The 25,765-nt window shown below is 42.1% G+C and overlaps 1 protein-coding gene across 6 annotated transcripts in view; it reads right to left on the bottom strand.

Moving 5' to 3' along the window:
- Window positions 1–10,657, bottom strand: part of BICD1 (BICD cargo adaptor 1) — a 172,634-nt gene extending 161,977 nt beyond the window's left edge. For all 6 annotated transcript variants that reach the window (XM_065681678.1, XM_065681686.1, XM_065681723.1 and 3 more), the window contains exon 1: window positions 10,064–10,657. In XM_065681678.1, coding sequence (XP_065537750.1) covers window positions 10,064–10,276 — 213 coding nt within the window. In that variant the 5' untranslated portion in view covers window positions 10,277–10,657. The remainder of the gene's footprint in view (window positions 1–10,063) is intronic.
- Between the last annotated feature and the right edge of the window lie 15,108 nt (window positions 10,658–25,765).

The following is a 25,765-nucleotide window of genomic DNA, read 5'->3' on the forward strand; positions in this document are numbered from 1 at the left end:
AACTTGGATGAACTCTGCATGTTTGCCATTACTATGCAAACACCTGGAATTATTCAGACCAATGCAACCTTCTAATGCTTTGTAAAAACTCTGTGAGGAATTCAGGGTATGAGAAAAACTTCTACCCCCATAAAAAAAAATAAAACGAACAAACCAATTTCTCTTTATAAATATTATGAAATGTACAAGTTACAAGCTATTAAGAGCACATCTTTAATAAGAGGAAGCAGATTCAAGTTCAGCAACAGTTGTATCCTGGACTAGCCATCAAATTGAGAACTAGGGGTTATGCCTACACAGATGGTTTAACCCAGTTGTGAACTCTCCATGCCCCCCCATACCAAATGCTCTAGCTCTCTTACGACTCAAATCCAAAAAAAGTTGAGAGTTCTGTCTTGCTGATAATACAGGGCCAGGATTCAGTGCACTTTGGCATCCTGCATCCTGCTATGTGGATCTGAGTAGACAAAACTCCAGTCCTAAGCAAGATTAAATCCAAATCATACTGTGTTCATGCTTGGCCAACAGCCAAGCTTTTATAAATGAATTATTTCACCAAGCCACCTGTTCCCTTTGCCTGACCCAAATTCTTATTGTTATCCTTAGAGGCTCACTGATCCTCTTCCCTCTTCCTATCTGAGCTTTACAAAGATGGGCAAGGAGCTGGTTATCCTCCTCTACGTATCCAAAACAGAAGTCAAAATCTCAGCTGTTAACAACTTCCAGCTTCCCTCCATGGATGTAGCCATCAGTCAGCAATGAGAAGCAGCACTTCACAGTTTATTTGCCGTACACCAACTTTTAAATCCAGAGTAACTACAGGAACCAAGGAAAGGCTGTTTGCTGTGGATAAACTTCCCAGAGTGCATACCTAACCTAACTCATGACATATTGTCCCTGCTAACCCCTCCTAGCCATGCATCTACTGTGCACTCCAAGAGATCACAAAACTAAACAAACACAGGTGAAAAAACAACAGCAAGGAAAAATAAAGTTTATATAATTTAGTTGAAATGTCCCCAGAATTGATTGACTGAAGTGAATGGTAACTAACTGGTGACTGAGGACATCGTTTATGCTTCTTGGTTAAGAACAGTACTGCATATGTTACTACTAGCACTGGAAAACTTGCTGCTGTGTGGATAGCTTTAACACATCTGTACACTGTAGAGGCAAACTGGGTGTGATTCAGGGGAGCAAGAGCGATGGATAAAGTATGGCAGGACTGTGATGGGCAATGGGCCGCACCCCTGGCATTGATCATAATGGCTAAGTGCATTATCTAACCCTACTGGGCATCAATTTTCCTGTCGGGGGTTAAATAAATAAACAACCCCAGAAACTATACAATAAAAATAATTTTTAAAGGTTTTTTTATAAAACCTTATGAAAAGGTACCTTCTTCCTGTGCACATATGCAGCCAACCCAATGTCAAAGCTGCCTTAAAAGTGATCTTTTCAAGGATTATTTTAATGGTGAGGCTGCTACAAAGCAGAGCTGACAAATCCTCTGCTCTTTCATTTTCAGCCTATGCTAAAACAACATTTCTAAGTATTTTTAGGATTTCCTCATGTCATTGCAATATATGAGCAATATATGAACATGGTAAGGAAGAACAGTCTGCCACAAATGGCTAGATTTCTTACATTCACACAATGACAAAATGGGTCTTTAACATAAAAAATTCAGCTCCATGTCTTACAGAGCAGCAATTCAACACTAATTAAGATGTAGGGCAAAGACTGAAAAAAAAGAAGAAGACTTAAAAGTACATAAATCACAGACAGGAGACAAATGCTGTACAAGAATGAGAAGCAGAAAATGATGGGTTGCAGACAGAGAAGGAACCACAAGAGAGATGCAAAAATGGGAGTGGACCAATTTCAGTCCTGTTGAAAGCCTTTGGGTGTTAATAGTTTTCACAGGTCTGTCCCAAAACCATAGATTTAGGACAGTGGCCTGCTTTTCTTTTAGCTATTAATTAAATTTTGATAGTGAAAGAAATTGAGAAACACAAATATTATAATCCCAAAATTATTTTTAATGTTACCCTCTGCAAAGAAGTAGAGTCCCCTTTGAAACACTAATCTGCAGTCTCTCTTAGTTTCTACCTGCTTGCTTCATCTTTAGGCACCTACCCTTGCTGAGATGCATTTTTCACCTTCTAACTAGCCCTAACTACTTCCATCTGTAGCTGGTCTGTACTCACGGAACGCTTTCACAGTATACTATGAAAAATTGGTGGTTTCCCCTCATGATCATCTGCTGTTAGTGATGCAAGTGGGTAAAGTGACAAAGTGCACATTTGTGTCTCTACATGCCATATCAATTCCTCCAAATTAGGAAAATAGCTTTCCCCATAAATAGAGTGTTGTTGAGTTCACAAGGAAATGAGGAAAGAAGAGGGCTATGAAAGTCATGCCACAAATGTAAGACAGTTCAGCAGAAATGAATGCATGCTTTTCAGTCTCTGCCATTATAAATTAAAATCATTTCAATGAAAAAAATGTACAGTACAGAACTGTATTGAATTAAACATTACCCCCTCAGGTACCAGCCAAATATGGAAGGGAAATCTATAGCAAAGGCAACTGTGCAGCAAAGTCCTTCAATGTAGCAGAGCCATGAGGGATGCAGGACCAAGTGACGAATCACATTTTATTCCCATTTTCCATACATTAAATGCAGCACCAATGCAAAAACATTGGAGTAAATGAGGTACTGAAGAGCAAACATATTTGAGCTCATTTGAAAAACTGAAAGGTTGTTCAAAAAGAAAGCTTTTTTTCTAGAAACCCTCAATACAGTCAGAAAAAGGTATGATCTTGCATGTATTTTCCTCCAGTTCCATGAGGTATACAGAAGTTGCCCAGGTGCAAATTTACACTGTGCATCTGACTTTGAGAACGCTCCTCATTATACCGTGATGAATGTTCACAGATTACTGTTTTATGCCAAATTTTATTTTCTCCACCATTGTTTTGCCCCTAGTTGCAGTTTCAGTAAAGCCAGGTGTTCGATCTGATCGCTGTTGTGCATACAGACTGCACACGCACCCCTAAAAAAGAAAACCCACAATGCAATACAGAAGGAAAGGAAAAATACTTCACTTAAAGGAAGGTGAAGAGATGACAGCAAAGTACTTTTTAATCCATTCCAAAAGGCCTAATTCCAAACAGATGTGGATATTTAGATTAAAATTTCTTCAGTGAACCTTAATTTCACAATCTCGGCTCTTAGACAGGAAGTAGTTCACAGTAATAATACCTGTCTCACACATTAACACCTCAATCAGTCATTTTAGATTGGTACTAATCCAGTATTTTCTAGAAAGCCTATGGAAAAATAACTTTTTCATGACATAAAATCCAGTCACAACTTCCAGTTAGCTCTGAGGAGTTCAACCCAGATGACTCATTCAATCAGAATCCCTCAGATTAGAGAGGGATTTCTTAGATGAAAGAGTGAAATAAGGAAATAATGTATCTATTGGGAGAAAACGAATTGAACTTTATTTAGATTTATTTTAGGAGTACATGAGCCCCCAGTGTTTAAAGCTGACTATCATTGTTTTAGGGTTGGCTGCTGTAGGAGGACTAAAATCACATGTTTATCTGTACTGGCTCATAAGGATACAATGCAATTACTGAAAGGTTCATCTACATATTTCTTTGCATGCTGCCAAAGCTCCAGCAATAGCTCTAATTTCCCCTAAGATGATTTCAGCTGCTTATGTTTTCTGTAGGCTAATGCACAGGATTCATTTCCTCTTAGAGGAAGCAACCCTGCTGTAATTTGATGAGCATCTCTTAACACTGGTACTTGTTTAAGCAGCCCAGCCCATCCCCCCCCTCTTTCCTCAGCATCCATTCCTACCCTCATGCTGACTTTTTGGCAGTACAGGTACGTGTGGTTACATATCTGGTTCGATCTGGGTTACAGATAGCACACACCCCCTCCTCAGTTATTTTTAACTAAGGTCATTTTTCTACCCTGGTGTGACAGTAGGCACATTTGCACAGCTGAGAGCCAGAACAGGGGCAGAATGACAAAGGGAGTTGCAGAATTGTCTTGCTGAGAGATGAGCACATCAAACTATACCCTTAGTAACCTCAGGTCAATACAGGCTTAATGACAAGGATGAAAAAATGAAATTCAAGCATGAAGTGATGCTATGGCTCAGCTAATGGTCACTGTTTCCAGGCAGCATGCTGCTATGCATTGGGTAACTCACAGCAAGCTGCTACTGAAATTTCACTAGGCACAGTGGGCACCCTCAGAGACCTTGCATTGTTCAAGGTCCCTTGCTGTCTTCCTCCTTTCTTCTCTAGTCCAAACTCCTACCTACAGCAGAGTCAGCTCTGAGCTCAGACCACTTCCTTAGGGCTGTATCCAGCTGGGGCTTGAAAACCGCCATGGAAGCAGACCACACAGCCTCTAGGAACCTGTGGCACTGCTTGTGCTCAGGGGGAAACAGGTCTACCTGAAATCCAGTCTAATTTCGATTTATGTCAATTGTCTCTCATCTTACCACCATTCACCACTGTGAAGAGCCTGCCTTCTCAATAACCTCCTTGTATGTAAGAGCAGGCTGCTGCTTGGTCCCCCACAGCTTTTTTTCCTAGGCTGAACAAGCTCAGCCCCTTTAGCCTCTCGTCACAGCACTGGTGCTTCAGCTCTTGACCATTTTAGTGGCCATTTGCTGAACTCAGTCCAGCTTATTTGTGTATTTCTTGCATTAAGGGAGCCCAAAACTGGATGCTGTTTTCTAGATAGAGTCTAACAAGTATCAGTTTGAAAGTTATAATTATTTCTATCAACCTACAAGCTTTGCTTCTGCTAAAAACAGGATGGTGTTAGCCTTCTCAGTGTCAGGGCACGCTGCTGGCCCATGCTCAGCTTGCTATCCGTCCAGGATCCCCAGGTCTATTGCCATAGACCTGATCCCCAGTCAGCCAGTCCCCAGCCTGCAATAATTGAATGAAAGCTTTGCAAGATGCTGCTTGCTTTTGTCAAGTCATTCCTTATAACAGCACCCCCCAAAATAAACTTCTCTTCCATTAGAAGTGTATAACTTACAGAGGTAGTGTTGGATGGGCTCTGGAGAAGACAGTGCTGCAAAGAGCAACTGAGTACTGTCCCTCCAGGTCTGCAACTCACTCACCCTTGCCCTTTCCTCATCTTTGAGCTGGGTGCTAGGCAGCAGGGCCTTTCTGAGTGACACAACATGAACAGACACCACGGACAAACTGTTGACATCAGGTCAATCTGAAAATGTTCAGCCTCATCTGGCACAAGCCCACAGACAGTGTCACTTGAAGGGAGTTGTAAAGATATACTGAGATGGCATCAGTTGGCAGTTCACAAGTTAAGTATTTGGGACACATTCAGCTTTGGTGAAAATTCAGAATATCTCATTGGGATTCATGAGCTTTTCTAAGCATCCTGTGATGCAGACAGGTGTGTAGAGCAATTCCCATTTAACAAGGCTGTACTGGGATAGGGAGTCTCCCCCTCTTCTGTCCTTTTTGCATCCAGAGAAGTCCCACCAACTGTACATGTCAAAGATGGGGGAGGCAGAGGTGACTTCAGTAGCAGACATGCAAGAAGCTTTGGAAAACAGTAGGGAACCTGGGGGAACAGCAACACGGCAGAAGAGTGGGGAGATGGAGCTTGAGTCACCTGTGCTCTAGTAGTGCAGAGAAGAGCAGAACATAAAAGAAGCTGCCAGAGAGACCTTCAGCTCCATGTCTGTGAAAACCCTATTAATAAACTAAGTACTTCATAATCATTGATACATCTTTGTGAGATAAAGAATACAGGACATTTTGACCTGCCAAGGATTGGGCTTCTCACCAATACCCTGGCTTCCAACAGTTTACCAAAGATAACTGTGTTCAAACTATAGCAAAAGCCAAATTGCATCTTCAACCTGGAAATCAGATAGACAGCAATTTCAATGTGGATTTCAGGAGAACAAGCTGTCTCCATACAATGAAATACATAAAAGCCAAGAAGCCAAGTGGGATATTGCCGACATTAGTCAGTTAGGGAGGAGTCAAAGACAGGGACTTGAGGATCTACTTGCCTGCTAATGTTCATGGTTTGATTCTGAAAGAGAACTACCTGCTTAGGATTTCCCAGGCCCAAATGTCTGGTGGAGTTGACTACCTAAGCTGCCTTCCATCACCATTTTATCATGACTGGATGTGACTGATATTACTCCACTTTAAAAATATTACAGGCTACCAGTGCATGGGAATTAGCCACAGAAAGGCTGAGGCTGGAAGAGACCTCTTGAGATCATCTTGTCCATCCCCCTGCTAAAGCAGAGACAGTTACAACAGACAGCCCAGGCAAGATCAATATGAAGCCATTTCACACTTCATTAAAAGAATGAAAACAACAAACATTATCCATACAGCAAATGCAATGTGACCATATAAGACCAGATACTAAAACCACTGCAAAATGTTTTTCATAAAATATGCTGGTAACTAAACTCCCAACTTGGCAAGACAGTGAAAATAGCCAGTCTTCACTCCCATGACTAGTAGCAATGAGTCTTTATTTTCTGCATTCTTATGAACTGCAGGTTAAAAGGCATATCTGCTAAATTAACTTTCTCAACAAGGGCCCCAAAACTATAGTGTTTTTCCTAACAGCCCAAAATTCCACTACTTTGAGATGTAATTAAACACAGACACATCATTTACAGGCTGAAAATAATTAAAAAAAAAAAAAAGAATATTAATAAAGCTTTTAAAATAACAATGCTTTGTAACACTACAATCTTGCCTAGCATCAGGACCACAAGCACTCCATCTCATAACACTGAGTGCTGTTAAAGTCAACACAACAGAGTTTACCTTGTCACATTCCTACCATTCAGTTCATTTTTTAAAACATTTTGAAAACATATCAAGTAGCTGATAGATGTATTGAGTCTTTCCTGGACAGCTTACATGTGTAATAACTGCTCTAATTTGGAAGAAATAGACCTTCTTAGGTCACTGATTGGAACTTCTTTTTGTAACGTAAATCAATCTCATGGCCCAAAACATCAAAGTCTTAGGCTAAAGCAGACCTCTGAATACAGCACAAGAAACATTGGAGATTACTAAAACAATTCATATTGCAAGGTGGATAGCATATATCCTGTATACAAGTATTAATATTTAATGTAATGTATTGCAATTTGCTTTTACTTCAACGTCCTATGATGGCCTTACTTTCCCATTGCACTCTCCAGCAATGGAAATTATTGTATAGCCAAGGCTCTGTATTCCAATCTATATGAAAAAGGCCCCGCTGAAGTTCACTGGAGTTTTGAACTGCCAAGGAGCATGGGAGAAGACTTCATATCCTCGACTGCTAAGCCATGACTGAGTAGTTAGATGGGCAGCTCTGTTTGAACAATAAATGTAATGAGCTCCTAACAACAGAACACGAGAATTTAATAATGAAACAGTTGAAAAATGAAGACTTGTCTCAATAGAATTCTACCCCAGTAATTGAATCTGCTCAGAGAAAGTCTGCAGGAGTCATAATAGTTCTAAGCATAATCCTGCCCACACCCTTGCACCTACTATTCTTCATGAATGGATAAACTACTTGTTTGAGCACAAACCTGAGGTCTAATTTCTATGCTTCAGTATGACTTCAGAGAGGATGCAGAGGAAGTGAGGTAAGAGCAGAAGCACGGATCCCCACTGACATACTGGGTGTCTTACTGGCTCCCATTAATCAGTCATGGCTTTTTGATGTCCCACCATGCATACCTCACCCAGGCCATTGCCCAGCACATCCTCTGCAGGGCCTGCTGGAGAAGGTACACAAAGACACTCCTCCATGCATCCTGGACACAGCCTTCATAAAAAGAAGCTGTCTTTGGACTTCTGCCACTTGGTGTGCTTTCAGAGAGAACTCTACAGCCCCAAAAGCTATGCCCCCAAGTCTCCACAACACTGCCCAAACCACCTGAATTCTGCCTCACTAGTGTTGTCAGAGGCACCATTTGCTTATGTCTCACAGCGAGTCTGATCTGTACTCAGGGAACAGTCATAATGCAAACAGGTAACAGAGAAGATAGAAGACTACAACAACTGGAAGGGGTATGAGCAAATCCTCCTTTGCAGGGCTGTATGTGCGGTAAGAATCAATGTGGTTTCTCCTACAGAGGTTAGAAGCAAGGAAAAAATCTCTTGCAGCTACGTGGGGGATGGAAACATTTTACCTGCAGCTAAGGAAAGCACTGGAACTGAGAGCCCCAGGCCTGGACTGGAAACTGGAAAGGCTCCACTCTTGCTTGGCATCAGGCAAGCTACAGGATTTCTCTTCTTCCTCTCTCCATGGATATCCTCAGTGTCCATGCTGTGGTTGGCACAGCATGAAGGCACAGCCCCACAGGAGACATTCTGGGCTGCAGACCATGCAATCCCATTGACTTCCACGGGAGGTAAACAGAAAGAGAATTTGTGCCCATCTTTGATTTCAGTTAATCGTGTTGACTAATCCCTCTAGTTTAATAATGTCAACTCAATCCCTTGCCGTATCCCTTCTACCTGGGGCCATTTGCACTCATGTCATCCTGGTTTCTGATCTTCAGAAGAAGTCAGCTTTTGTACGTTATATGATGGGAAAATAGCCATTGCACGTTTCCCCTTAATTCTGTTCCTTTATTACTGCCAGGTCATTTCAAATAGCACTGCCTTCCTGCCAGTGCAAGTTACGTATCTCTGTCCCTCAGCCTGTGATTACTGGTCTCAAAGTCCCGAGCCTACCACATAATCTCTGGGGGGTGGGGAGGCAGAGATCAAGTTTAAGGAGATCAATAGGGTTTTCTCTGAAAAACAGCTTTATTCTTCTTATTGAACATAGCTTTTTTTCTCAACTCTTCTGGACACTGAGCCAAGTCTGTGGCATAACTCATTTACCTGCAAGTAAAACGAAACCTTTATTTTATTAAAAATATTTCTCAAACTGCATTGGTTAGTATTCTAAAGAATATATTCATATATAATCTAGGTTTATTAAGTGGCTTCCCTCAGTATGTACTATGTTCATGATTTCTAACTGAGCAGAATGTCTGCACTTTATAGATGGGAATGTATATTTGTAGAACAAAAAGATACCTTTTAAATTAAACTAGATGATCTTGAGGTCCTTTCCAACCCTAACTATTCTATGATTCTATGATTCTAAATTTGGGATAATATATGTTCAATACCTAATCTTCTCTGTACAAAGTATGCAATTGGTTACATTCAAAGAGAGTATTAAAACACCATAAAATGTAGCGATCTCAAGTTACTTCCCTCAGTGACGAACATAGGAGTAGTGATGATTTTTCAGAGTCATGTTTAGTGAAGCTGAAAGGTAAGGTGTAGCACTCACCTACTTTGCATGCTGGATGTTACAAAAACACATTTGACAGACAAACCAGAAGCGCGTCTCCAACCAAATATTTTACCCTTTCAGCATGACGCAGAAGTTTAATTTCCATTGATGGGGGGTGACCTCGGGACTATTGTATGGCTACTTCCCCTCCTCTCAATGGCAGCAATTCCCCTCACCGGCAGAATAAAGCAGGTCTATAAATAACTTCAGAATGAATTGTCTCTCTTCCTACACACTGCAGACAAGTGTTTACATACAGCCCGAGTCCTTACAGTCTAGGTTTGCTCAGCTCTCATCCTACGGGCTGTTTAATCTCCTCTTGCTAAACAGAAGCGCCTTGGACGATGCAGGTATGACTGAAGGCCCCTTCCTCTGCTGCAAACCCCGGTCACCAGAAGTTGGGACGGCTCCCTAGGAGATTTCCCAGGGCAAGGGGTTGCAGTCTTCTGTAACCCGTCCTTAGGTCCCTGCTGATCCCCAGCCCGGGAAACCCCTCCTCCCCAACCCCACGCATCCCGCAGCCTCTCCAGGGCCCGGGCGCCGTTGCTCGCCCATCTTCATGGGGCTGCAGGCACGGACACGCGTGGGGCGCTCCCGCACCTCCCCGCACTCGGTGGCAAGGCTCGGGGCAGCGGGGAGAGACAAAAGCCCGGGCTCCCTCACCTCCTTCAGCTGTTCCAGCTCCTGCTTCAGGCCGTCATACTCCGCCTCCAGTTCGTCGTACTGCTGCTTGAGGGTGAGCTTCTCCTCCAGCACCACCAGCCCATACTCCGCCGCCTGGATCTTCTCATGGGTCGTCTCGGAGAGTTCCCGGGTCAGCCGCTCGATCTCGCTCTTGTAATGGTCCGCGCCCTGCAGCACCTCCTCCGCAGCCATAGCCCCGCCGGCACTGCCGCGCCGCTGAAGGCAGCCGGGGGGCGGGCGCGGCCGAGGGGCGGCACCGGCACCGGCACCGCCGGCCTGGGGATGGAGGAGATGAGGATGGAGATGGGGGCCGGGCCGCCTGCGGCAGCCGCCGCCGAGCTCGGGGAAGGGCCGCCCCGCCGCAACCGCGCTCCCCCCTCCGCCGCCCCGGCGGCGGCGAGGCCGCACTCGCCTCCCCCCGGCCCTACGGCAGCCCCCGGGGGTGCCTGGGCCGGCCGGGCGGGAGAGACCCCGCTGCCCCGGGAGGCGGCGGCGCGCTGGAGGCCGGGGCGGGGAGTGCGGCTGCCGGGAGCGCGCCTTCGTGCGGCGGCTGGCGGGGAGATGCTGGTGCTGGCGCCCGCCTCCTCCCAGGGAGCCGGCACCTCCGCCTCCCTTCCACACAGTCCCTCCCTCCCTGCCCTGCGCTCTTTAAGACGACAGCGTCCTTAGGCTGGCGTTCCCCACCAGGGGAGAGGGAAAACAGCACTGGGGTGCGGACAGAGGCACCCGGAGCAGTGGGTGCAGGCGGCGCGCCTCTCACCGCGGTGTCATGGCCTGGATCCCCTTCTCCCGAGCCGGGCTGGTAGCCCCGCTGCGGTTTTAGCGCCTCTCGGTTTTTCTCAGCGTGTTGCAGCGGTGGCCACGGTAGCGGCGGCGCTGGTAAAAATAGAAGGGGAGATGCAGGCCGGTGAACTGCAGCAGGACAGCCTCAAGTATTTCCCTGCCATTTCGGGAAACTGGGAAGGAAGCTCCCTTACCCGTCCCCCGTGGACGCACAGGCGTATGAGCAAGGAAACCTGGGTGTCAAACAGCAGTGGGATGGGGTCATTGAGCTAAGGCCACACTTCCGTTAAGAGTGCAAGTTCTCTGCGCCGCTGATTAGACAGCAGGACACAACTGATCCAGCTCGGATGCGGCCACACCATTGTTTTTCTGTCAAACTCACCCGAGGACCTGACGCATAGATTAGGTCAGTTTTATGCTGGCTGCAGAAAGACAGATGCTACTCGTCCAGCATAAAATTAGAGCGATGCAGACAGACAGTAACTGATCCTGTACAAAGCCTGCCACTAAAAAGTTAACACACTGGATCAGGGGCATATTACACATTTGAACTGGAAGAGTGAGTTCATCCTGGATCAGTGACATAACGTCCCGTGTCACAGCCTTTTTTGCTTGGTACTAGGAGTCTTAAACCAAAATTTACTTTTTCTTCAAACTATGGCTTGCAAACGGAGACCTGATCCTATTGATTTTGACCAAGTTTTGCTCATAAGTGCTAGCAGGATCTGGTTTTCACACTTTACAAACACATTCTCTTCCTAAAATACCAACAAAATTCGGTCTTTGACAACTGAGTTAGAATTTCCAGGGAAAGGAAGGTGTTTTAAAAACAAAAAGAAAGAAGTCACATGCGCAAGATGGATACCGCTGCGCACCAGTGCATCACTGTATTGGAAATCAAAGACATGGATTCCCTTTCTTGCTGACCTGTTAATGTGGTTTTAAACAATCCACATCCTCTTTCTACCTCAGCTTCCCCATGTCTAAGAAAGAAGTGAAAATGGTTAGACTCCTCAGCAGAGTGCTTTGAGATCTGCAAACGGAAGCACAAACACTAGTTACACAATATATTCATACAGGATGTAACGTATATGTATTTCATAAATTTATCTGCATGCGTACATAACTAATACATTGTAATCTAGCCTGCATAAACACTTCTCGTTGCCTAGAGATCATAAATGGAAGAAGCAAACAAAGTAATAGATGTTCTGCCAATTTTGTGGCTTGAAAGCAGCTTCCAAAAATGCACATTTTTAATCAGTTCTACTGTGGAGGCAACTGTGAATATTAAGAGGAGAGAAATAAGTGTGACTATTAATAGGTAAAGGGAGTGAGTGGCTCTCATCGACGACTGAGCACCAAAACAGAGAGGAAGACACCAGTACTTCCACTGTAACTCCAGCTGTACACCAAACCTCAACAACATTTTCTTAAATGAGGACGCAAGCTGAAGCAACCGGATGCCTTTAGCCCGTCTAGGTATAAATCCACTTAGCATCATTTAGTTGATAATCTCACTCAAAACCCAAGGGCAGCCTCACCACATGTCTGAATATCTGCACCCAGAGATATGCCGCGGTAAAATGTGTCAAATTTTCTGCAATACCTCACGAGCAAGTGAGGAGTGAAGTCCAGCTATCATGCACTGTGCAGAAGTTCACCGTGAACTGGATGTCCGGCAGCTACCCTAAACTGAAAACACCCAGCATTCCCATTATTTGCTATGGTTAGTAACCATTTATTCTGCAACTTGCCCCCTAAACATATGCAATATCAAATCTGGCTCCTTTGGTGATATTTGTCTTTGCTTTAGAATTCTACTTCTTTAAAAAGACTTCTTTTAAAAAATCCCCAGTGTTCTCTCGGGGTTCCCTCTATAGCCTACGGGGGACCTGGGGTGGCCAGCACAGACAGATGTATACATTCAAACATATACATTTAATTAAATTAAATCCACCTTTCTCATCTGTATCTTTCCTTAGGCCTTAATATTAACAGCTACATTCTACTGACAAGACTCCTCAGTCTGTTTTAAGGTTGCTGATGTCATTATTAAGGTTGCTGATGGACCTGAAAATTGTTCAAGCTCCTTTCCCCAGTATTAGGAGCTCTGGTTCACTTCATTCCTGACTCTGTGAACATGAGAAAAGATGGATAATCCTATAAATAACAGCTCAGTTACAAGAAAAGACATCACTAAAGAAGGAGGTGTTGCAGTATGACCCAGAGGTGATCATTCCCTAGTCAGGATCTCATAACTGAAGCAACAGGCCCTCCTTTGGTGGAGATTTCTTGCTTTCTGTAGTGCCTGTAATAATCTGTGTATTCAAGTGACTGTATGGTGGTGTCAGCAAAGTGCTGGTGTGAGTCATGGGTCTGGTACCTTTAGGAACCAACTTGTCTATGCAGATAGCCCTAAACAATGAGATGGGTATTTCAAATAACTCCACTGCCCAGGTATGCATCACCTCACGTTGGTTTAAGTCCCACTACAACACTCATACTTTCTGCCTCCCCCAGCTCATGCTTTGATCTTATAAAAGGCAGGCATGTCACCCTGCATTGTTATTTCTCCTTTGCTTTGCGCTGCTGCACCACTTTTACATGAATATTTCAAACCGGTCTACAGTCATTTAGTGACATACAACATACCCTCATAAAATGAGCCTCTTTCTGATTGCATCCATTTCATGGGCAGAAATTGCCCTTTGAATTCCTGGCAAATGATACTAGTGGACTCTTAGACTAAGGATAGTAGGTTCCAGTATCAAAAAGTGCTGTTCTGAGTACACATTTTTTGATACAATTGAATAGTCGAGGACAGGCAAAATAGTACAGTTCAAACCTTGCTCAAGAGAATATTATCCGAAGTTCAAATAATTTAAGAAGCATTTAATGACCCATATGAAATGAACAACTGGTTCTGCATCTTAGTGGAAATACAGCTATAAAAGTTACCCTGTGCTGTATTGCAGATAGCTGAATCCCTGCACCCACAGCTTATACAGAAATGGCTTAGAGTGCATTTATATGGATCATCTCAGAGGACCAGAGCCCAGATCTAACAACTGCTAATTAGTCATGTTTGGCAGGCCTGCCTGAGTGGCCAAGGGAAAAAACCAAAAAAGGTATGAGGACCAATCTGTCATTGTTATTAAGCATGGGATTGGTTTTCTGAAAGCGAAAGAAGGGTGAAAGCAGTGAGGGAAGGCACTACAGTAACTGTGCTGGGTCTGGTTTGGAAATAAACAAGTGGCTGTTATACTGCCAAAGCATCATCTTTCTTGAGCACTGAATATAAGCACCACATTTGTAATGAATGACCAGCCTAGAGATAAAAGGAAAGGCCTGAGAAGAAAATTGAATTTAAAAAGATATTTCAAGATCCTAGTGCAAGAGAAATGGCAATAGGTTTTAAGAAAATCAGTTTATAGAGAATGTTAAGAGAAACTGAACACAGGAGCTAATAAACAATAATGCATATAATGAAAAGTAATGATGTTGTGCTGATTAACATGAGTGTCAGTATTCAGAAGAAAGGCTTTCAAACAGTCATGTCCTTATGTGAATCCTCTGTGAATTACCTTTAAAGGATCTACAAAGGGGAATAAATATTTTTTTTTTAAAGCCTATTCTCAAGTGGACTTAAATGTGTTGTACAGGATCCTGTGTCCCCACCAGAATCATTTGGGGCCATAAAAACCTGAAAAGGTTGAAAAGCACTAATGTAGAACATACAGAATTTGAAAGGAAGAATGGGTTAAAAGAGAACACTTCATGAGGAAAACACAAAAAGGACTGTACAAAAATGGTTGGCAGGAAGTTTTGTGTGTAATGAGCAGGGGCTAGAGAACCAAAAATGAGCATTATAAGAAAACTACCAAAACCAAATAAAAGTGTAAGGACATTTAGAAAACACAGTCAGCAAGATGTAAGCAGCAAACTGATACCTGCAGCATAGAAAAGCTACAGACTATAGCAAAGAATGTGAATTATTATTCTGAATAATACCACCTCAGCCTGAAAGGGTGTTGCTTTGAGCGAGTGTGGCACATGGGTCTTGATTCAGCTCCCCAGGCGTCAGCTGAGTCTTTTAATTGACAGCATTGCCCCCAGGCTCAAGACCCAGGACACAGCTCTTCCACTCTATGCAGAGACTTACAGTCAAAAGAAGAAAAAAGAAAAAATAATATAAAAAAGGTTGAAAGAAGCACTGAATGGATTATTATGCCTACGCAGGAAGGATTATTATGCCTATTTAAACTATTAGACATTTTCCTGTGACACAAGGAAAACTTGTCTACTTACAAGACTTTGTCCAAGCAGCTTCTCATCAATTTAGCCTAGGTAAGCCAGTGTCACAGTGCAAACTTTACCAAACAGATTTAAAAACAGGAGGAAGAGGGACAACATGGTTAATTTCAGATGATAAGAAGCATCCATTGCCCAGAGAACCACTCCTATCAGGACTTGGGCAAATTGTGAAGAAGTGGGCTGCCTAGGGCAGTAAAATGCTATGAGATGTGAGGGCAAAATAACTATATCCTGAAGCACCTTTCTACTTTTGCTAGAGCCTCATAAAGGCAGGGACCCACTGCTGCACCCACTGAGAGGCAAGTGATGGGGAGAGGCAAGGCAGCTTGTATCTGGGCGACTAGACCCTTCTAGCAGTGACAAGTTCAGCTCCCCTTCTCCCCTCTGAACTTCAGCAGAGCAGAGGGACAATGCCTCCACTGCTCGTGAGTTGCACTTTGTGCCGTTTCCCGATTCATATGGTCTCCTCCACCATCTTTGCCTGCTACTTACTCCTGAGAGATCCCAAACCTCTCTGTCTCTATATTAGAGACGTGGAGGGCTAGAAGGCGTCTTAGAGGGCTGTCGAGTCCAATCCCACATGTTGGTGGGATCAAATGCATTTAGACCATTCATGGTGAGGTTATCTAATATGTTCTGAAAACCCTCAGTGACAGACACAACAATATGCCTACAAAGTCTTTTGCCATATTTCACCACCATCATAAATGGAAACTTTTCTAAGATAGAATTTAAACTTTTGTCACTACATATCAAGCTGATCTATTCCTATCCTTCAGTAAACACCATGCCCTTTTCATCAGTTTCTTCAGTATTTGAAGGCTGTCCAGTTTTACGTTTCTTTCATTAAGCAAATTTCCACCTTTCCTTCAGACCCCTCAGTCTGTTCTTGTAAATCATCCCTTCTAATCCCATCAGCATCTCTGGATGGCTTTTTCTTGAGCTATCTTATTTCTTGCTTTTCTAGGCTGACCATAGTCCCTCCAGGTGAAGGCTTCCCCACTACTGAATAACATGGGCCAAATATCTCAACATTGCCAGTGTACCTCTCCTAGTACTCCATCCTATGTTTTAAGAAACCACAGCACATTGTTAATTAGTATGTACTTTGTGGTCTACCGTAGCTTCAGGATTTTTTTGTGCCCTGCTGCTTTTCCAGACACTTACATCTTTGCATTTATCTCTGCTGAGGTTCATCTTGTTGGTTCTGGATCACTTACACAGTATGTCAAGATCATTTTTAATATCCTACTCCAAAAGACCCATGATTTTTTCTTGCCCAGAGGCATCAACAAAGTCATACAAATGTGTGATTAACTGCTCTTTGTTTAAAAATTCTTCCTTCCCACAGAGAAGGATCAGGTCAGGGCATTTCTTCACTTCACACAGTTGAGTTTGCCACATTTCACTCAAATCCAATATGATAACAGCATGTTATTTGTTTGTCATCATGATAGCTGAGGGATTTTTAAGCAGAAATGCTTCCAGACCTGCAAGTAATTCAAACTCCTTAGAGCCTGCCACAGCCCCTAGGTCTCACTGCTTGGGAATGACCACCTCCCTCCTGCTGCAGCTGCCCACAGTCCGCACCAGTCCAGCACCAGTGTGGGGGCTCTACCCACTGGCACCCCCAGGCCAGTGCTCTGGGTGCATGGGGGTCCTCCCATGGCTGCCAGACAGCTCACACACTGCTTCACAGCACTGCCATCAGGACATCAGTAACAACCCCCTAATAGGTAAGTAAGTACCTGTGAGGATGAACAAGGGGCTTTGCTGTCCAGAGCATCCAGCAGTGGCTTTTTGCTCCAGCAGCAGTGACCCAAGCCTCCCACTGCCTCAGACCTGCCTGGCCAGCTGCTCTCCTTAAAGCAGAAAGCGACAGGTCTGATGCCCTCTTGTCTTGGCAATGTCTACCCTGGCACTTTTTAAACCCTATTTTTTTCTAGACTTTGGCAAATCAGTTGCTCAATCATCTGTAGTGTCTTTCTGGGAAGTGAAATGAGGCTATACCTTATTCTTCTGGTGTCCTTCCTTTTATTACATGAAGTCCCTGCCAAAGTCTTTGGTGCGAGAGGATGTGCAGAGAGGTGCCAGGTATCTGGGCTTCCTCCTACCATCACAGCATGGGCAAAAGCAGCTGGGAAGATCAGATTCAGTGGTAGATCACATGTTTGAAATGGGAACTGACTATGAAATAAGAATGAAACTGCATCTTGTGGTCCCATTTTGGCTGATTTTCTCATCAGAAGAGATTAGCGCAGGAGAGGACGAACTTGGTTTATACTGTGTGTCTTGTGTTGAGATTGAAAGCCTAGGATCTGCAGTGCACCCATTAAATATAGCTTCAAAAAGCACTTACTTCTGCTAAAGTTAGAATTTACCTTACTTTCCTTACCATGCGTCATTGTCTGTAAAAACATTTACAGACGATGGCTGAGAGAGAAACTGAAATTTTTATGGAGAATCTAATTATAATGCTGTGTTGATAATTTTAGGAAAATTTGATTCAGATACTAAAAAAGGCATAAGATCTAGCTGTTTTTTTTAATAACTGTAACCTAATATTTCAGCACTCAAGAATGGGTTGGTTGTGGCCTTCTCTTAAATGCAGCAGCTAAACATACATTATAATAAATACATACCACACAACACAGAAAATTACATTATGTTTCTATTGAATGTGGTTGGCATTCGAGGAAGGTGCCAGATTTATGACATTATCCTATAAACTTGGGGTTTATTAAATTCTTGTCAAAATACCTAATACAGAAAAGGCAGTATGCATTCAAAAAGCTGAACTTAAGGCTTACAAAGAAGGCACCTGGATCAAAGCTATAATTATTTTCCTCAGGTATGAAAGGAGTCAAATCACAATTAGGAGATGAAGCTCTTATACTGGAGATTGGCATTGGTGCGAATATTCTCACTCATGCTCTATATGTCCTGGATGAAATGATTGGTCTATCATAAAGCAGACTATCACATCTTAACTACTTAAAAACCTCTCTAGAACTTTTTTCAGTAATTGCATTAATACTATCAATGCTTCTTATAATAATCACATTATTCAACACATAGACAAGGGTGGGAATAGCTGAAACAAGTACTGCATAAAATTATTTCCTGTAGATCCTGTATTGTCAAATCTGACCCTTAAAAAAGAAAAATGAAACCCATTAAAAAATTCTAAGGTTATTTTCTATGTGGTTTGTTTTGCCACAATATTTTGGGCAATTTGCATTTGCCATGTGCTTTCTGAGCCAGGTCAAACCGGTTGGGAGCTGGTTCCAGCTTTTCCTTACAAGCAAGAGCTTTATTTTTTAGAAAGTAGTAATAATAATAATAAAAAAGCCCTGACTGATTATTGAATGAATTTTTGATGTCCAGGAGACGTGGACTGTAACTAAGCCTGCAAATCAGCAAGACGTAATGAGAATGCAGCAGCTGCCAACCCTGACCTCACAGAGAATATGACAGAATTCCTAGAACTCCCCTAGTGGGAAACATGGTAAGATTTTGGGATGAAGCATTTTTCTTTCAAAACAAAGTCTTGCCAATGAGCATACGTAGAAATGTACTGTGTTGTATTTTAACAATAGCTGTCCAAATGTATCTAGCTGGGACACAATAATATGGTGTCAGAGTATAGTAAACCAATCTCACAGTGCCAGAGCCTTTCCTGTTATGTACTACTGTTTAGGAGGAGGATAAAGTTAATTGGGAGCTTCTGTGAGGTTGTCTCCTGAGGCTTTTTTCATTCTTTCTTGGATGATTGGGAGTTTCTAAAAGTGCAGCAGATGGAGCCTGTCATAGGCAGTCTGTGAAATGGGGATATAACCACCTTAGTGTGCTGAATGTTGCTGTTGCTTACAGGAGTTCCTGGTATAACCAGGGAAAAAGGCAAGAGGGATGCTGCTATTTGCCTACCTTTGTCTGCCCAACAGGGCAGCAAAGGATCAAGAGAGAAAAGGAGGAACAATCAAATTCTTGCCAGTATTGTACAAAATTGGGAAGAGAAATAACAGATGGCAATTCCTTTGATTCAAGGAACCCATCTGCTGCAGAGCTCTTGGAGATACTGTGTGGAAAAGCTTCAGAGACAGCCTGTGAATGGCAAATGTGAATGTGGGTTGTATAGAAGAAGATGCAAGAGAGAGTAATTCTACTTGTGGAAGGAGATATGACAAGAGGAGCTGTACTTCTGCTCAGATCCTTGGTAAGTTCCAAAATAGGCTTGTGAAAAGCTGCAACAAGCTATATAGGACAACATGCAAAGTAACTGCTCCCTGATGCCCCACGTTTAATACATGTGAGTGATAACATCTTAAAACCTAATTACAAGCTAAGTTCATGCAGAGATCATACTACAGCTGTGCACCAGTCTCTATAGTTCTGCAGAACATCACAGTTCTGATACTGACATCATCTCTGACCACACCTCTCGTTCCTGCCTGCTTTGATGAGCAAAGATGTAATATATCTTGATATTGTTTAACATTGATGCATGATTATTACTATTTATTATTCATTTTAAGGTGAATAACTTCATGAATCTTTCTGAGTTTTGGGCTGTCTGAAAACGCAGGCAGCTATTATCACATTTACCTGTATTATATGAGTGGAACAATCTCTACAAACACAGAGACTTATTATCTAAAAGATGGCACTTTGGAGCATTCATTACAACCAGGGGAAAATAAATGTGGGCACCTGATTATCCTGCTTCTGCCTGACTTCCAGCTGCTCTAATGTCTGCTGCCGATCACTCAAAGCTGTTGTTGACAGGCAGCTGAATAAATAGGAAACATCCTTCATTAAGAAAATTCACCACCATGGAGAAGACAAGTGCACAGCTAAATAGAGAAAACCAAATACTAACCCTACTCTCTCTTCTTTTCTTTAGGAGCATTCCCTCTCCTTAATATTGTAAGAAAATGGCAGCTGCTATATTATAAGAGATTTGGCAATTTACCGATATAAGGTGCAGAAGGGAAGGTCGATTTACAAACTTGTCACAGATTCTGTCTGCAAGGGATCTGTCAGAGCAGAAACATGTTTTGAAAATGAATTAGCAGGATGAGGGGCTTTGTTTGAACAAGGGAATCCTCATAGGAATGGTCAGGGGAGACAAGTCTCTGGCTGTTAGCTGGCATCCTTTGACTTCAATCCGTGGAAATCTGGAACAGACACACGCTCATGTATACACTCCAAGGTTATCTAAAGAAAAGGGCAAGCAGAGTATATTTTTTCATTATCTTTAACAACAAGCAGTTGAGATTTGGTGTTAAGCAAATACAAAACTAGACTTAAACACCCACAGGCACATATTTATTTATATACTTGTTTGTAAATAATGGTATTACAGGAGCATCATGACTCTGCCTTGATCAAGGGTTGAATTACTGAGCATAATGAGCTATGGTTGATAGGATAATGCAAATGACCGAGTGTGATGAGCCTTGGGACAGGCCGTGGATCAACAAGCAATGAAGAAGAATATCTGAAACTGCTGGGAGAATGGTATTGTTGTAGATAGATTTGGCTTGTGGCCTGTGTTGACATCTGGCTGTAAGTCCCCCAGCACTAGAGAGTACTAGAGACTGGGTGAAGGCATTGCTCTGAAGATATCCAGCACCTCATGGAAGCAGATTGTTCAAGGAGGAATGGTAGTTCACATATTTGCACTGAGCTGCTGCCCAGCATTTGGACACAGCAAGTGACACATTCCCCTGGGCTTGTCTGTGCCAACTCACTGTGCACTGTGAACGTCTCTGTTAATTCTGTGTATGTGCATGCCGGCATGTGTGGCTTTTCCTGATACAGCCTGTCTGTCACCTGGTGAACCGAGTCAGCTGAGCCTGGCAGTATCACATTGGTGCTTCTTTTCCACCTGTGACACATAGGAACTAGGAAAATAAAGAAAAAAAAAAGAGGAGGGACGGAAGGATTATTTTGGCAATATCACAATAAGAAGAAAATTAAATCATAAAATGTATGGGAAATGTGTGAGACTTCAGTGACTGGTTGAGAAGGGAATTGTCGGTGTATCAGAGACAGAACCAAGAGTGTCCATGCAGTGCAACCTTTAGGAATGGCAACCTGGCTTCTGATCCTTGTCAGCAGTGTCTGGGGATATGACCTGAAACTGAAATGGGTCTTCCCTTCCTGGCCCTTCAGGAAATACAACCAGTGGTACATTGCTGTTCCCATGCTCACAGGAAATAAATACCAGGAAAGGAGCTGCTTGAGAAGACGAGCCAGCAGCCTGCCCCAGTGCACGGCTCTCCCTTCAGTCTGGGGCTTCATGCGCTTCTACCATCTTGATAAAGAGGCTTGAATAAAAATATCTAGAGGAAACTTATTTAGGTGACTAAGCACTATAAAATAAAAAGTGAAAGGCCTATTATAGCCAGCCTGGTAGATGAAAATTAATGTTGAAGAATAAGATTATATACGGGAAAGCTGCTGGCAGTCTAAGGGGAAAAGAAACCTCACTATTAAACAGTCTCTTTTAAACTATTGCTATTAATCAGCTGTGGTTGAAATTATTAGATGCAATAAATGTAGGCAGAGGTTACACTAGCTGCTCTGAGATGCCAAATTTTCTTTTTAAACAGTGATCTTCTTACAGAAAAAAACAAAAAATATTACAGGTGACCAAAATATCCCAGTGGATCACTTCCCTGACCCTGTTCAGTGGACAGCATCACAAGGTTGCAGGCTGGCTCAGGGAGCAGGGAGGATCAGGATACTGGAACTGTGGGAGCAGGCACTGGCAGAGGCGTCGCGTTCCCCAAACGTGAGTGTTTGGTATTTCAAATGTTGAAGGTAGGTTTCTGTGGTAGATTCCAGATGTACTTTTGCACTTCCCAGTGCATCATTTGTAGGCATTTCTGAACAACAGGTAGCAGCAGCAAATGGGAACAGTTCATGCCTACTGCAAGAACTATTTACCATGGGCATCAATGCTTTACATTTCCGCTCTCTGTTCTTCCTTGTGTGTTTGTATGTTGGCAGTGCCTAAGCAATTTAATTTGGTTCCCTGAGAGAAAAGAAATCTACTTGTTTTGTCTTTGAGCAACTTTGTTTTTCTTAGATCCCCCTTTGACACTATATGCACTATCTTCTTCATATTCCTCTTCTTTTCATCATCTTTCCATTCCCCTTTAAACTCCCTGCTTTCCTCAGGCTTCTCCTGCTGCCATACCGTTAATACTAAGTTGTCTACAAAAACTACACTTTAGATTATTTAGTTTCATATTCATATTGCATACAAGACAAGAAGCCTGTCTCCTGCAAAGCTGTTAATAAAGTGAAAATTCACAGCATTTCTATAGATAAACTCCAATTTAAATAATGCCGTCATCACTGCTAGGTTGAGCTGCTATGTACTGACAGGACATTGCGAAAATACACAAGTGATGTATCTCCATCCTTAAAAACACATATAATAGACATATATACCAAGGAGACCAATTATTTTTCACTCAGTATAATGAAATGTGCCAAAGACTGCAAAGACTTACTGTGAACGTATCGATCGACATCAAAGGCTATTCTAGTCACAGCATCAGAGGAGATCTCAGACAGACCCCTCATACATCTCGTCCCACAACAGCAGTTACTCTGCCATTCCCTGCAGCTGTCTGTCTGCCCTGTTCATGGAAATTTATTCATGGAGTCTCCACAGTTAGGGAATCTATCTGTAGCCTCTGCCTTTGGTTTATAACTGAAGGAAATTGTTTGCCTGAAAATTTGGGAGGCTAAGTAAGTTGAAAAAAATACTAATTCCTGTATTTATGTTTTTGTTTCTTTTACTCTAAGCTGCTTAACAACTGGAAGAAACACAAGAAAGAAAAAACTTCTATGAGATGTGGCATAAAAACGTCTATCAGTTTTGGGTTTTGTCATTTTGGGGTATTTTTTCCATAAGTGTTAGTGCTTCAGAGTGACAGAATTGAACTTGCTAGCCAGGAGTTACAGAAAGATATCCCTAGTAATGCATGGCTAACAAAGTGGCAGAAGAAATGCAGCACTGATGAATGCAAAGCAGTGCACGTGGTGAAGTGACCCGAATTCTGTGTTCACAGTACCAAGTTTTCCTGTCAGCTTTTATCATCAGGTGTTCTCCTACATCATTACAGATAGTACTTTGGAAGAGGAAGCTTCCTACTCGCCAACCATCAAATAGACCAGGGAGGGAATAAGAACTATCATTTGATCTCAAGAAGTCTATGGTGTACCTAATCTTGTGTGAAGCTCTTGTCATTTCAAAAATGAAATTTTCATAACTAGGATATATACAGATAAGAAAGGTCAGATTGATCAGAAACAGGAAACAATTTTCACTGTAGAAGAAAGTAAAGAGTTTTGATTTTCCTCATCTTGGAAAAGAGATTACTAAGGAGGTGGTAGAGGTCTAGTAAAACATAAATCGTGGGGAGCAGGTGGTGAGGGAATGATTAGTCATTATTTTTCATGAGACAACAGCTACAGGGCACTAAATGAAATTATCAGGCAGCAGGTCAAAGACAAATGAAAGCAAGCACTTTCACATGCAGTAGGCACTTTAGCATGCCATGCCTAATTGCATTGCAGGACATAACATCCTGTTTCATTTGGATGCCCAAGTATAAATAAATTCTAAAAGCTAATAGATGGGCTCATAAAAGAATGGTCTGTCAAGGGCAGCTGCACAATGTGATGTAGATACAGTCTGTAGAGCAGAATATTTTTGTATCAGAAATTGCTGGTAACTGGAGGAGTATCTTGGAAAAAATCTGAATCCAAGATTGCCCTGGTTTTATGGCTTTTTCTTTATTACCTACCACTGGCTATAGTAGAGATACAATATATCAGATAAGGTACATGGTCTTTGTTCTGATATAGTACAGCTGTTCGTCTGCAGTGTGGTCAGAATGACTATTTACAAATGCTATACAGTCAGAAATGGGAAATCATACTAGGATAATTTATGGTGATTGTTTCAATTAGACCACTGAACATATAGAAGCAACACTACTTCTCCCTGAAATAACATCTACATATTTTGAATGATAAAAAAAGTTCAAAAGCTTAAAGTTGAAGAAGTGGAGACATGAAAACAATAGAAGTCTGTACAAATGGGGGAGAGGGGGAAGGACACCAAGAAGTAGATCTCTGTGAGGCTGAAATCAGCACTCTAATGAAACCATAAGTTTACCCATTGTTTGCAGCAACACTAGGATTTTATGTTGAGAATTATATTTTGTGAGGAGTTACTGTAGCAAAATGACAACAATATCAGGCCTGTCGTTTCCCTCCTTAACTAACGGTAGGAGGAAAATGTATATATATATAATTTTCTCTTTTTTTTTAACTTTTCTTTTCAAAACTGACTGAACTCAAAATAAACTGAGGAAATGCACAGAAATGATAAGCTGAATTAAAGACTTGAGCTGACATGTACACCCAGTAATTTTCTTCACATTGTTTGTAAAGGTGATACCAAGGAACTTAAGACAGACATAAACCAAAGTACTACCTTATGCAGCAGTGTTTAACTTACCTCCCAGTTCTTATCCCAAGCAATGCCAAAGATGTATTAGGAAATCGATCAATGAGAGATCTGATTTCCATTATGATAAGGAATCATAATTACTAGGACTGTCTTGACAGATAGGTACTGTAAGAAATAAGTATTACTAGAAGATAAATCTGTTTCCTCCGTGAAAATAATAAACTGGTTTATCTCAGTGTCCCTATAACAGATTTAGAAAAAATATTCTTCAAATAATACCGGCCTGGGAAAGATTTTAGCATTAATTTCCATTCACGGGACACCTAGGGTTAATTATTTTAACTAAAAATGATTTCAAATTATTCAGGTACATATTCTTTATAACCTCACTCAGCCTGGCAACTTTAGAAAGTTGTTCTTTAAATAAAGTTATTATTTATCATTTTTGTTACGTGTATTACTGAAACTTAGATCACATTACCATACATGAAGATCTAAGCAATATCCTGATATAATGCAACGTCCACTTAATTGGCCTAGATACAAAGGAAAGTTTTTCTTCCATTTAATGTCTGTATTTCTTTAGATCATTTCAGAGTCTAAAACTTAGGAGTAGGTAGTAGATTTTTTTATTTGGGTTTCTGTCAGCATATTTCAGCTGCAAAGTTTTATCATGTTTCCTTAGGAGAGGGGTCATTTATACATTTTTAAAGGGAATCCTAATAGATTCCATTTGCCTCTTTTCATGAGATTTTCCTGCCCCCATAGACCTGTAACCCTGGTGTCACTACCCAGACAGAAGAGGTGTATGTATATTTGAAAGATCTGTTGGAACACGAAGACTTTCACCTCAAGTAGTTTTCTTCAGCTGCATTTTTTGTGCTTCTGTGATTTGAATTGTTATCAAACCTCACTGATGTCAGAAAAGCAGCAGGATCATGTTTTGTTTTCCAACAGAAATTTCCATATGGGTCAGCCTTTTTGATCTCATAATATTCTGCAGCACTGGAAAAAAAATGCAGTCAAAGTATCATCAAAATATGGAAGCCGCAGATAGATCACTGGAAGTTTCTGGCCCCATT

This window comes from Lathamus discolor, chromosome 1, assembly GCF_037157495.1.
Source record: "Lathamus discolor isolate bLatDis1 chromosome 1, bLatDis1.hap1, whole genome shotgun sequence".
Lineage (NCBI taxonomy): Eukaryota > Metazoa > Chordata > Aves > Psittaciformes > Psittacidae > Lathamus > Lathamus discolor.